This window comes from Pinus tabuliformis, chromosome 6 (assembly GCF_031772625.1).
Source record: "Pinus tabuliformis cultivar Carrire ecotype Pingquan chromosome 6, CPIR1, whole genome shotgun sequence".
In the NCBI taxonomy this organism is placed as follows: domain Eukaryota; kingdom Viridiplantae; phylum Streptophyta; class Pinopsida; order Pinales; family Pinaceae; genus Pinus; species Pinus tabuliformis.
This window is the reverse complement of record NC_142292.1, coordinates 174,253,192-174,267,918: the sequence shown is the minus strand read 5'-3', so window position 1 is coordinate 174,267,918 and position 14,727 is coordinate 174,253,192. Positions and strand designations below refer to the sequence as shown.

The window sequence follows — 14,727 nt, the reverse complement described above, 5'->3', positions numbered from 1 at the left end:
GGGGTGAGGTAGTAGATTTTGTAATGAGATACATAACGTACAAGGGGAGGTATACCACCATGTTTAAATACCATTTTAGAATATTGGCTCACCTTCGGTTCCCACAGGCGGAAGCCTTCTCATTGAATATGCCTTTCTTCCTATTAAGGAGTCTCCAGCTGATGGTGCACTCTGTTCAGCACTCGCAACAAGTGGCAGTAGTCATTACCAACCATGGTCTAGCCTGGCTATTAGTCATGCACGCAATCGATCGATTTCAAATCCCATGGGAAACATTCTAGGATTCTACAGAGGAAGAGATAGTAGCTGCTAGAGCCACTAGAGAAGAAGAGCCTGAAGTGATGGAGGAAGGAACCGGAGTAGAGGATGAATACATAGATCAAGAGGAACTAGAGGAAATGGAGATGGAAATCGAAGGGCTGGAACAAAACTAGGAGCGCGAACATGGGAGGATATTCGAGGTTGCCCCACAAGAACCAAACTCGACCACGGAACTGATAAAAGAAGAAGTGCTATAGCAAGGGGCCAATATAGAAAGAGCCACTAGCACCACGACCAAGGCTTCCCCTCAAGAACCAACCTCAATCACGGAGCTAGTGGAGCAAATCAGCAACACTTTAATAAGTGAAGAGGGACCACATCAGGCTAAGGTGGAGGAGTCTGTTAATATTGCGGCCGGGGGTGTCCCACAAGAACCACCCTCGACTGTAGAACCAATGGAGGAAGATGAACCTGGACGAGAGGGGCCCAAAGCTGAAAGAACCGTTGGGCCAATAGAAGAAGAGGCTATGGGTATAATGGATGGAATTGATGTAATTACGTAAGAATCCATTTGTATCAATGTCGTGCTGGAAGAAATAGTGCCAGCATTGTCTGTTCAAGAATTGTTGGACACGAAAGGTGGTGTTACACAAGAACCACCATCAACTTGTCCGACCCTAGAGACCACAGAGGAATTAGATGTTGGGACTGACGCTATTCCATAAGAACCAACGTCAACCTCAGAACAGGGGACTGCACAGGCGGGGGTTTTAACCTAGAGCAGAGACACTGCAGACAGAGGGAAAGAGCTCGAGGCTACAACTGGGGCCAAGATAGATCAGGTAGGAAAATTCTTTCAATTTTCCTCTTACTTCTCCATTCCAAAAAGGGCAAGGGTGTCTCGCTCTGCCCGACACACAGAGGAAGAAGTGGACGTTCTACCAATTTTGAAGTATGATGGTTTGAAGAAAGAACCAGCTGCCACAGGTTTGTTCGCCGTAGACCCCTACGGAGACCTTTCCCAGGAACCTAGAATAAAGGAAGAGGCAGATGTTTTTGAAACGAGGGAACCTGGAAGGGAAGCTTTGGTTGAACCACCGATGGACATCCATCGAGTGAGCCCGACACTTATCGAGATAGCTTCATAGCAGGACGACGCAAGAGATAGTAAGGAAGTGGCTGCTACCCAGAAAGAGAGGCTAAGCAAAGAAGCCCCGTTGATTAACCCTGTGGATACTCCCTCAAGTAATCCACCACCTTTCGAACCAGATGCAGTACCAAATGAGGTGGTGGTCAAATAAGAATTGGTAGAATTGTGTGAACAATGAAGGATGCCTATGAAGCAAAAATATTAGCTTCAATTCAAAGAAACGATGCGGCTCAAAACAGAGGTTAAGAGGCTGAGAAAACAAATGCACCGGTTGAAGAAATAGGTGAAGAAATACAAGCGGCGGGCTAAGAAGCCCAAAACCATGATGACCGAAGCAGGGACACAGGTAGATGAAGTGGCAACAACTTCTGTTGCCACTTAGACAGACCCGATAGAATATTTGTTTGAAGGCCATGAGTTTTCTTTGATGGTTGAGGTACAAACTTGGAAATCCACCGCGGCGCGATATCAGAATGAAGTGAAGAAAGCCCAAGAACGAGCATCTACGACTATCTTTGAATATGTGGAGCGCATTGATATAATGCGATTGAGGCATGCAAAGCAACAACTCAAGGTGGAGCGGCTGGAAAGGCAAGTAGAAGAGTTAAAAACTGATAAAGAGCAGATGCTCCATTTAGCACAAGAAGTGTTGGCATGTCGCCCTCCCGCTTCTGGTTATTCTTTATTTTTGCATGAATGCTTTCTTTTCTTTTGTTTAGAAAGCATCCAGAAAGAAATTAGTCACGAGATTGAGGACGGTGTACAGTTCCTCTTGATATTGAAAGCCCATGATGTTCCAACTCAAAATTTGATGTGTGAGCTTTACATGCATGGGTATCTCTTATGGGTTGAGAGAGAATTTAATCTGGTTCCAGATGTGGGGGACATTCATTTAAGGGCCGTCACCTCTTACACTTTTAATAAGATAAGCTGGCAGAAGGCTTCTGACACGTTCGAGTCAAATCAGGCCACAAAGCCTTTTATGATAAGCACACTACATTTTTGGAAATTATGGGAAATAAAGAATGGATGTTGAGGACACAAAAGTGGTGCATCGATCTCTGTGTCAAACAATTGGTCACGTTTCAGGCTGAGGCCCTGGATAGTTGTCAGAAAAGGTGGATGATGTCACCCACATCTGTCTGGAATAGAGAACTGTTTGGAACACCAAATTTTGCACGAGCACTCAGCAGGGTGCCAAGATATGTGGCGTGCATCCAAACATGTGGGGTTTGGTGGATGGGAATTTGATTTCAGTACCCTGTACTATGGTTTCCGGAAGAATGCTACACCCTAGCCTATAAAGTACCAAATGATTGGTGGAAGGAAGTTCTCCGCTCAGAGGGGTTTAAGGTCCCAGGAATAGAAATGGTCGAGGAATATGATCTCGCGCTTCAGGAAGCACATAGCCTATCCAACCCAGATCTGTGGAGAGGGCAAGTTGCACGAGGGCGTGCAGAAGGCTAGTTGGGGGAGATGTTGGGCATCAAATTGGCCTATCTTTTCCCTAAATTTCCACTCCTCTTTTCATCCCTTTTGTATTCATTCACATATATTTATTGTGTAAAACTATGAGGTAATTCCCCCTTTTATCATCTCTTGGGATATTTAATTAATGAAGTAGAGTCATGAGGGTTTTACCTATGTGAACCACTAAGACATGTTATGACCACAGATTATGGAGCGCAGGTGTTGACCGCAGGGCATATCGCAACAGTTCTATGATTCACAGCAGTTGACTGACCACGATGAAACAAAATAACTGATTTGAAGCTGTTTCCAACCCGTTTTTGAATCATTCCTGTTCTTTCTCTCTTGGCGCTAGTGCTGTTCTGGTACTGATGTATATCTTTGGGCATATAGTTTCCAGGTTTTGGGGAGAGATGTTATTCTCCTTCGTACTGTATAAAAGACAGGTCATTCCTATATCAAAAGTTAGTCAGACCCTCCATTGTATTGTAACAACATTATTCAGATAAATAAGATACAAACCTTTTTGTTGATCTATCGTTTGCAGTGAGTAACACAACCCTGATCAGAGAGCTGAGCCTGCTCTTTTGATCAGGTGTTGCGTGTTTCCTTGCTTTGTGGGTATTGTTTATTGCTGTGTTGATTTCTTGCTTGCTGTCGCAGATTCCTTAAATAACTGTGAATACCTTTTTAAGTTCCGCAGTTGAGTTTTTATTTCTGTTTTAGCAATGCTTTGATTGGTAATCACGAATCCTTGGTCGATGACATATTGTAACCTTTCCCCTGCATATACCTTGCGTGTTGCCTTGAAAATAATATGCACTCGGATTGATACATTAATGTTGGGTTGTGTTATATTCTTTCCACGTAGTTAACAGGGGGTTTGAGGGGCACCCGTAACCCCACTTTATGGGGTCTGGGGTAGCGCCCAAGAAAATTTTGGTTTTGGACCCTATGTTAGGTTGGGTGGACCCACCTATGGTTTTGTACATGATTTTCGCACATGTTTTCTGGACGCGATGGTTTTTGGTCCATGGTGTTGGATGTGATGGTTTTCGGTCCATGGTATTGGACACGATAGTTTTTCGGTCCATGGTATTGGATGCTTCGGCATGTATAAATATGTATTATAACATTGAAAGGAAAATACTGAAAAAAATCAAGCTAGTAGTCCCGGTTTTGGGATCCAGGGGAAAATCTCTGTGTATATGTGTTTTATGTGTTCTGCTCTCGCACTATTTATTTTCTATGTTTTAGAATTCGTATGCAGGTAATTTTTGTACGAGGTTAAAACCTACATTTGGTATCACAGCAGTATTTGCTTCAAGGGGCCACCTTTGTCACTGAGGGGTTTCGCTCAGGCCTGTGGCAGACCCTGTTCAATGCGAGATCTGCAAGATCGATTCTAGTGGTGAAAGAAGATGGTGAGCAGTGGAAAGATAGAGATCGAGAAATTTAATGGTCAAAGTTTTGAGTTGTGGAAACTCAAGAAGGAGGATCTGTTGGTGGATAAAGATCAGTGGATCGCGATAGATTCGGGTATTAAACCAACAGGAGTGTCCGATGAAGAATGGAAGAAGTTGGATTGGAAGGCAAAGAGCACAATATGATTCTGTGTCTTAGATTCAGTTTTGTTGAATGTATCAGGGGAAGCTACGACGAAGGCTTTGTGGGAAGAGTTAGGGACTTTGTACCAATCTAGGTCTCTGGTGAATAAACTGTTCTTGCGGAAAAAGCTGTATAACCTGAGGATGAAAGATGGAGACTCGGTGTCAGAGCATCTGAACGCATTTAATACTGTGGTAAGTCAGTTAACATCTGTTGATATTAAAATTTCAAATGAAGATAAGTGCATCAGTTTGTTGTGTTCTCTACCAGATTTGTGGGATATTCTGGTTATTGCAATAGGTAGCAATGCAACTGCCTTGCATTTTGATGAAATAGTCTCATCCTTGCTGACGAAGGAGATGAGACGGAAAAATACAGAGAGCCAGAATGGTGATGCCTTGTCTATACGAGGACAGTCCCAGAACAGAAACAAAAATAAGTCATCGAGTGGGAGATCTAAATCTCCAAGAAAACCTGTAAAGATGGTGTGCTGGAAATGCGGAAAGGAAGGGCACTACAAAAGGGAATGTAAATCTAAAGCTCCTGATAAAGGAAAGGGATCTGATGATGCTCCTTCTGCAGAGGCAAAAACCACTTCAAATGAAGGTGGGGATGTGTACTTGGCTTCTTCAAGTACACATGTAGATCACAAGGCATGGTTGATTGACTCAGGTGCATCTTTTCACTTCACTCCCCATAGAGAGTGGTTCTGCGAGTATGAGAAATACGATGGTGGTGATGTCTTCTTAGGGGATGATAGGAAGGCTAGAATCACTGGTCGCAAAAAAGTAAAGTTGAAGTTTCAAGGTGGAAGGGTTAGAACACTTCCGGGTGTTCTGCATATTCCTGCATTGGCCAGAAATCTAATTTCTATAAGCAAGTTGGATGATGCAGGTGTAAAAACAGTGTTCAAGAAGGATACCTGCAAGATGGTTCAGGGAGCATTGGTATTGATGAGGGGAGTTCGGATTGGAACTCTGTACAAGCTGCATGGTAACACTGTTATTGATGGGTGCAATAGTTCTCTGGTTCCTGAAAGTGGAGTAGAAGATCTAGTGGTATCTGGAGAGAAGACCATACTGTGGCATCAAAGGCTTGGACATATTGGAGAGAAGGGCCTTTGAATACTTCATGGTAAAGGTATGGTAGAAGGTATGAGTAATAGCTCTTTGGATTTTGATTTTTGTGAAAATTGTGTATATGGGAAGTAGAATCGGGTGAGTTTCCCCTCTGGTAGTAAGAGGGCGAAATAGATATTAGATCTTGTGCACAGTGATGTGTTTGGACTTGTGAAGGTTCCATCACTGGGTAAGTCTTTGTACTATGTATCATTTATAGATGACTTCTTGAGGAATACATGGATATATTTCCTTAAGAAAAAATCTAAAGTCTTTGACAGGTTTAAAGAATTTAAGGCTCTCGTGGAAAATTAGACAGAGAAGAAAATAAAGGAACCGAGGACAAATAATGGTGGAGAGTTTTGCAGCAAGGAATTTGAAGAATTCTATAAGAAATGTGGTATATCATGGCAGAAAACTACTCCATATACACCTCAGCAAAATGGAGTTGCAGAAAGAATGAACAAGACGTTGATGGAAAGGGCAAGAAGCATGCTTAGTGATGCCGGGTTAGGACAGGAATTCTGGGCAGAGGCGGTGGATACTGCATGTTACCTGGTCAATAGGTCACCTTCATCAGCGTTGGAGGATAAGACTCCACAAGAGGTATGGGATGGTAAGAAACCCTCTCTTTCACATCTGAGGGTATTTGGATGTGATGCATATGTACATGTTCCAAAGGAGAAACGAACCAAGTTGGATAGTAAATATGAAAAGTGCATCTTTATTAGGTATAAGGATGGTTTAAAGGGTTATAAGCTTTGGAACCCAGTCACACGGAAGGTTGTGTATAGCCGAGATGTGGTGTTCAGAAAGGTGAAAGATGTTATTAAACATGAAGTCTAATGAAAGGAACCTCAGAAGATAGAGTTTGAGCTAAAGGAGGAAGAATTAGACTCTACAGCAGAGGAGGAATCAGAAGATGAAGAGCCACAAACTCCGGCTGTGAGAAGATCAGTTCGAGAAAGAAGGCAGCCTGAAAGGTATAGTCCATGTACTTTCTGTTCAAATTTGGCTTTATCTATTACTGATGATGATCCCAGAATTGTGAAGGAAGCAGTAGATTCAGAGGATGGAAAACTCTGGCAAGAAGCCATGGTTGATGAAATGGCATCTTTGCACAAAAATGAGGCTTGGGATTTGGTGGAGTTGCCGGCTGGAAGGAAACCCATTAGCAGCAAATGGGTGTTCAAAAAGAAGACAAATGTAGAAGGAAAAGTGGAGAAATACAAAGCTTGGTTGGTAGCAAAAGGTTATTCCCACGTGCTGGGAATTGATTTTGGTGATATTTTTTCTCCTGTTGCCAAGGTAACTTATATTAGATTACTTTTATCTGTTGCTGCTGCTTTTGATTTTGAGGTAGAATAGATGGATGTGAAGACAACATTTCTTCGCGGGGATCTGGAAGAGGATATCTACATGAAGCAACCTGAAGGCTTTGCAGCGAAGGGTAAGAAAGAACTGGTATGCAAGTTAAAGAAGTCTCTGTATGGGTTAAAACAGTCACCAAGGATGTGGTATCAGAAATTTGATACATTTATACGGGGACTTGGCTTCACCAGAAGCAAAGCAGATCACTGTGTGTATTTTAACTTATGGTGACCGTGTTATTTATCTGGTCTTCTATGTGGATGATATGTTGTTGGTTGGAAATGACAAAGAAATTATCCAGGATTTGAAGACCCAATTGTCCTCCAAATTCGACATGAAAGATCTTGGTGCTGCAAACTATATTTTGGTTATGGAAATTAAAAGAGATCGGGCAAAGAGGAAGCTATGGTTAAACTAGAGGAAGTATGTCGAGACAATATTGCGGAGGTTTAATATGCAGGATAGTAAACCGGTGAAGGTTGCTATTCCTGTAGGTGTGAGGTTATCTGCTGAACAATGTCCCAAAACACAAGAAGAGGAAGAGGACATGTCCCGTGTTCCATATGAAAGTGCAGTCGATAGCCTGATGTATGCAATGGTCTGTACTAGACTAGACATTGCACATGCAGTGGGAGTATTGAGCAGGTTTATGTCAAAACTAGGAAAGGAGCATTGGACAACAGTGAAGCGAGTTTTCAGGTATTTCCGTGGCAGTAGTGATTATGGTTTGTGCTACCAAGGAAGATCAGGATTGGACAGAATGTTGGATATTTGTGGCTTTGTTGATGCAGACTGGGCTGGAGATCTGGATCAGAGAAGATCTGCAAGTGGGTATGTGTTTAACCTATTTTGAGGTGCAGTCAGTTGGATCAGTAAGAAACAATCTGTAGTGGCACTATGAACTACAGAAGCAGAATACATGGCAACCACTCATGCAAGCAAGGAAGCAGTTTGGTTGCAGAGATTGTGTTCAAGTATGGTGTTAGTATAGGGAGCTATAAGGATAGACTGTGATATCCAAAGTGCAATTTTCTTGGCAAAGAACCCCGCATATCAGTCAAAGACAAAGCACATTGATGTTCAGTATCACTTTGTGAGGGATATGATAGAAGACAAAAAGGTGTTGCTGGTATAGGTGGACACTTTGAAGAATATTGCAGATGCACTGACAAAATCTGTGAGCTCTAAGAAGTTCTCTTGGTGTAGAGAGACAATGGGCATTTCAGGGCTGGAAAAATGACTAAGCTCTCTTGTGGCCCCCTGTGGAAAGAAAACAACAAATGGGAGAACGTTGGGTTGTGTTATATTCTTTCCACATAGTTAACAGGGGGTTTGAGGGGCACCCATAACCCCACTTTATGGGGTTCGGGGCAGTGCCCCGAAAAATTTTGGTTTTGGACCCTATGTTAGGTTCGGCGGACCCACCTATGGTTTTGTGCATGATTTTCGCACATGTTTTTCGGACACGATGGTTTTCGGTCCATGGTGTTGGACACGATGGTTTTCGGTCCATGGTATTGGACGCGATGGTTTTTCGGTCCATGGTATTGGATGCTTCGGCATGTATAAATATGTATTATAACATTGAAAGGAAAATAATGAAAAAAATCAAGCTAGTAGTCCTGGTTCTGGGATCCAAGGGAAAATATCTGTGTATATGTGTTTTATGTGTTATGCTCTCACATTATTTATTTTTTGTGTTTTAGAATTCATATGCAGGTAATTTCTGTACGGCGTTAAAACCTACAATTAATGTAGGAAAAGGGGTGGATAAATTGTTCATACTTAGATACCAACAGCTGCCATGGTCTCAAGGTTATGAAATTCACTTCGAATATCAAGAGGAACATATGAGTGAAATGACTCATCAACCTCCTTGGCCTACTGATGGGCTTGATTATGGCCCTAGGGGCCTCATTCTCCCCATCCTCCCCTTTTGGCCCTCATGCACTAACATCGCATGGGGGTTGGCTCATAATGAAAATGAAAATCAAGCTAGGTATGACCAAGATACATTATTAGACAAATCATAGAGATGCACAAGAATGAAATCAAATCTCATTAATCAAACTACTTGGACAACTAGTACATTATATAGGCACACATAGAGAGCTTCTAGGACAATCTAGATCCAAATAATTCAGATCACCAACAGACAAAACAAACTACGAACACACAACTCATGACAGTTAGACTCAAACACTAACTACGAGAACACAACTCATTAACTCTATCTAGACATATCATTTCTACATTATTCCAACATCCACCCTTAACGGAGATATGGATTTTTAGCAATGCCTAGTTGTTGTCTACATATTTCAAAGTTCATCTTTCCAAGAGGCTTGGTAAAGATGTCAGCTACATTCTCACTTGTATTACAATAGACTAAATGAGTCTCATTTGATTGTATCTTTTCTCTTACAAAATGATGCTCAACTTCAATATGTTTTTTTTGGCATGATAAATTGGATTATTTGCGAGCTTCATGGAACTTTGATTGTCACATTTGATGCTTGTTAGTCCTTTTTGTTTTTCTCCATCATCTTTAAGAATCCTCCTTAACTGAATAGCTTCACAAGTTGCATTGGTCAAGGCTTTGTGTTCATCTTATGTGGATGACAAAGAAACAGTTGGTTGTTTCTTGATGCTCCATGATACGACCCCCGATCCTAAATTGAATTCATATCTAGAGGTTGATCCTCTATCATCAAGATTTCCAGCCCAATCTGAATCAGAAAAACCTGCCAACTCAACATCAGATTCATCACTATACAAAATACCAAAATAAAGTGTTCCCTTCAGATATCAAAGGAATTTCTTTGCTGCTTTCCAATGGATTTCACAAGGCTTATCCATAAAGTGACTAAGGATGCTGACAGAATACACTATATTTGGCCTGGTGGTGGTGAGGTAGTTCAAACTTCCCACCAATTGACGATACCAAGTTCCATTCACTTCTTTAGATCCATCATCATTATAAAACTTGGCATTCTGTTCCAAACAAGTAGATATTGGTTTTGCATTCAAACATATGAAATCTTTCAAGGATTGTCTAACCAAATTCCCTCCAAATTTCAAGACCCAAACAATAATACAATTCACCAAGGTCCTTCATTTGAAATACATGTGACAACTGAATTTTAATTTCTTCAATCAACCTGAGTGCATTGCTTGTTATGATAAGATCATCAACATACAGAGATATGAAGGAAATGTTCCCATCTTCATCTCTCTTGATGTACAAGTTAGGATCACTTTTTCTTCTCACAAAATCTTTTTTAATAAAAGAATGAATCAATTTTCACATATCTAGATCTTGGTGCTTGTTTCAAACCATACAAAGCTTTCTTTAACCTGCAGACAAGATGCTCTTGTCCCTGCTTTACAAACCCTTCAGGCATAACCAAATAAACTTGTTATTTTAATTCATCATTCGAGAAAGTTGATTTGACATCTAATTGATGCATTTTCCAATCTTGTTTTGTAGCTAATGCAATCATAATTCTAATTATATTCAGTTTAGCTACAGGTGCAAAAGTAACTTCATAATCAATGCCTTCTTTTTGTGAATACTCTTTTGCAACTAATGTAGCTTTATACTTATCAATACTATCATCAACATTAAACTTTGGTTTGAAAAACCATTTGAATCCTATGGGAACTTTATCTTTAGGCAATTTTGTTAATTCTCATGTGTCATTATTCATTATAGAGTTGTATTCATCATTCATTGCATCTCTCCGTTCTTTATATTCTTTAGCTTCTTCATAAACTGAAGGTTCTACAACATTCATTACATGAGACATCAATGCATAATCTTTATATCTTATAGGTGGGAATTTGACGTGAAGACCTCCTTAGAGTTTTATTGCTTTCATCCTTCTTTCTACTTTGTGGAGTTTCTTGTTCTCTTCTTGGAGTCTCATGACTATTGGATGCTTCTTGCTCTTGAACCTGTACATGTTCTTGTTCATGTTGTTGTACCTGTTCATGTTCCTATTCAAAACATGCTTCTATTTTGCAATAATCATCAATATCGTGCCATACAACCGTGTTATTCATTTTATCACCTTCATCCTCATTTTAATGAATCACCACATCCCTACTTGCAAGAAATCTATGTGAACTAGGATCAAACAACTTGTATGCCTTTTGATCATCACAATAACCAATGAATGTGCACTTAATTGATTTTGCATAAAGTTTTCTTATTTCATATTTTGGAATATGTGCAAATGCCTTGCATAAAAAACTCTTAAACGATTCACTTTTGGTTTATGTCCATCAAATGCTTCAAAAGGTGTTTTCAGATTTAAACTTTTGGTTGGACTCCTATTTTTCAAATAAACAATAGTACTAATGGCTTCGGCCCAAAAACCATTAGATATGTGGCACATTTTATTTTCAGTGGAACCATGCAAAGGTAAAGAGCGTTTGACTTGTAGTGTTCAACCCATATGTGAAGCAAATATTGGGTAGAAATAAGAAAGCCAAGACGCTGAGAAAGTCAAAGAAATAACAAGAGTTGTTTGAGATCTAATTGAAAGAGTTGGAAACCAAAAAGAAAAATAATGTTTTGGCAATAAAATTCATAAACTAATCCATTGATGGCAACATTCTTCCCCTCCTTGTAGATGCAAAGACAATCAAGTTGAAGATAGTAGTGTCGTACAAACTACTGCAACAGTGCTTCAAAATGAAAAGGAAGTTGGATATATAAAAATAGATCTATAGAAAGATGAAGAGTTTAGTGAATCCCACTTGAAAGTGGAAGGTAATGGAGTGTTACCACCAACAACTATGTTTGGCATAGTTAAAGCTACCAATGGAGCAACAAGAGGTTTGGTGGATCCAACAATCAAAATTTTTGATGTTAACTTTGATGAAGAAAAATTAACTAGTGAAGAGTGGTTGCACATGATGCAACATACATAGATCATTGATATGTTGTTATTTGGTGAGAGAAGACCACTTTCGTATGGAAGACAAGTGGAAGACAACCTATTTGCAGCAACATAGGTTGGTAAAGAATTGGAAAATAAATATTATGATGTAATGCCAGAGGTAGAGAAGGAAGAGGAAGAGGAGAAATCTCTCATTGTAGAGTAGAAAGAACAAAATAAATATGTTTCTACAAATGTTTCTCATATAAAATTAACATTTATTTTGAGTGTGCAAGTAAATAGGGAAATCATCTTCCAACTCTAGTAAAATGAGATCATCAAGAAAATGACATAGAACAAGAAACAAAATTTGAAGAAAAATTGAAGTTCCTTGAAGCTAGGTTTGAAACACCAGGTTTTGATGAAGTCTTCATAGAAGTTGAAACACAGAGTGTTGAAGACAACATGAATGATGTAGAAAATGAAAATGTTAATGAAATTTTCATGTATTGGAGCCCAAAGGGATAAAATTCTATTATGGACTTATGTTGCAGAAAATTGGTAATCAAAGATTGATGATGAAGAGAAAACTATAGAAGATTACATCCATTCAGTTCTTTGGATTTCCTATGCCCCTTTTTAATGTGCTCTCTTTGATGCAGTTTTTTGCCCTTTTTTACGACATTGTTACATCACAAATTTTAGAGATAAATAGCATTCGTTTTTAAATGGTGGACGACTTCTTCCTCAGTTTTTGTCTGAACAGTTGAATATTGATTAACATGAGAAATTTCATAATCCAAATTAACACTGATATGTATTTCCAAGTCTTTGTCAATCGTGTATCAAACGCAGCGTCAGATTTGAAATATTGAACTTTTATTTATATTATAATTAAACGCAGCGTCTGCTATTATAATTACCTCTCTCAGATAACAACATCGGGAGGTTGGTTTTATTTAACTATATAAATACCACCTCAATTGAAGGAAGGAAAGAGCGATGACAGCATCGGATCAACATCATGAGGATGTGAACCTGCTTTGGATAATTTGGACGAGCTTGTCATCGATCTGGAAAGCTCTGGCGAGCACAGAGGCAGAAACAGGAGGAGAGGCTCCGAACAAGGCCGGCGCAACCTGCTGAGTTCCTGGATTCTGGCTGTTCAGTCCAGAGAAGGCCACTGCGTTGACAGGGCCAATGTTCTGTTGGAAATGCACAAGACCTCGAGGGAACACAAACACGTCTCCCTTCTCCAGCGTTGTGGAGAACAGAGTGTTGTTAGTGGTGATAAAGCCAACCAAGAGAGTACCCTCGATCACCACCAAGATTTTGGTGGCCCGCGGATGTGTGTGAGGAGGGTTGAGGCCGAGAGGAGCAGCGTAATCAAGGCGGACCAACGAAATTCCCAAGGTGTTTAAGCCTGGTAGCTGCGTTACAAAAGCTGGCGTTACAACGAATCCCAACTGGTTACTGGTATCTCCTGGTTTATCTAGGCCCCTCAACCGGAAGTCGTCTGCTGTGACCGTCATCGCATTCTTACATGGAAACCCGTTCACAATAACTGCACAATTCAAAATATATATAAAATGTTATTCACCCATGATCAGCTAGCAGACATTCGCAAACGCACAAGACATACATAATTACAATATGGAAACATTACCATTGCTTTGCATATCAGCAACGCAAATGTCTTGTAAAGGATCTGGATCACATGCACGCACAATAACAATACTATTCGCGTATGATAAGATCACTAGTACTGCAACTGCTAACGCCGGAAAGGATTCCATGGCTGTAACTCACTATTTTTCTTTTCTTCTATTCGAAAATAAATAGAGATGGACTGAATTTGATTATGAATGGAGAGCGTTGCTCGGGAGTTTGATACAGTTTGGAAGTTAATATTTAATCACAAAAAATAATTAATTGATAATGGTGTTCAATATATATATATATAAAGAGTAAGATTGTATTCTTTAACAAAATCAAAGTTTCAGTGCAGAGTTCTACTATCTACTACCATTACTAGTATTTTTTAGAGCAATTTATTGAATGTGAAACTATATAGTTTTGCCCATCTCCTAATAGAGTTATAGAGCAATATGCCGAATGGGAAATTATATAATTTTGCCCATTTGCGAGTAGAGTTATAGAGCAACCTGCCTATTGGGAAACTATATAATTTTGACCATCTGTCAATAGAGTTGTTACTCTAAAACTACAAAAATTGTAAAATCTGCACTGGAGTGTTTATGGAGTCATCATACCACAAAAGACTATCAACCAAAATTTAGCAATTGTGAATCAAAAGAAGTTATATCAACCAACATTTAACAATTATGAATCATAAGAAGTGATATCAACCAACATTTAACAGTTATCAATCAAAAGAAGTGACACGTGTTTGATCTCTCACACTAGATCTTAGAGGTGCTAGCACATGGAATATGACACCCAATTTGAGCAAGGAAAGTGTCCATCCTCTCCACAAAGAACCACAAGTTCCACTATTCTCTTTTCACATCATCAAGGCTAGCAAAAACATTATACCTATCATCTTGTTTTTCCATAAGAATACTTCCTATCAAGGTTTCCTTTTTCCAATAACAACTAATGAAAAAATACTACTCTTTTAAGTGTGGCTAGTGTCCGAAATCCACTGCCCACAGTCCTCTACTAGCTCTGAATCTGAGAAGAAATGTCTTTCTCTAGCTGCGGTTGGGCACCAAATTGGCCTATCTTTTCCCTGCATTTCCACTCCTCTTTTCATCAATTTTGTATTCGTTCGCATATATTTACTGTGTAAAACTATGAGGTAATTCCCCCTTTTATCGTCTCTTGGGATATTTAATTAATG

At 39.7% G+C, this 14,727-nt stretch overlaps 1 protein-coding gene across 1 annotated transcript; it reads right to left on the bottom strand.

Annotated features, from left to right (window-relative positions):
* Positions 1-12,886: 12,886 nt before the first annotated feature.
* LOC149258002 (germin-like protein 8-2) lies at positions 12,887-13,660 on the bottom strand. The gene is made up of 2 exons (XM_089396161.1): positions 13,531-13,660; positions 12,887-13,428 (listed from the first exon to the last, which is right to left on the bottom strand). Exons 1-2 carry the CDS (start codon positions 13,658-13,660, stop codon positions 12,887-12,889), a joined length of 672 nt encoding a protein of 223 aa, XP_089252287.1.
* Positions 13,661-14,727: the final 1,067 nt, after the last annotated feature.

What these genes read in the sequence shown, in the direction of transcription:
- LOC149258002 (XM_089396161.1), bottom strand. Translation starts at nt 13,660, where the DNA reads ATGGAATCCTTTCCGGCGTTAGCAGTTGCAGTACTAGTGATCTTATCA. An exon ending in TGCTGATATGCAAAGCAATG is followed by an intron (nt 13,429 to 13,530) that starts GTAATGTTTCCA and finishes TGAATTGTGCAG; the next exon opens with TTATTGTGAACGGGTTTCCA.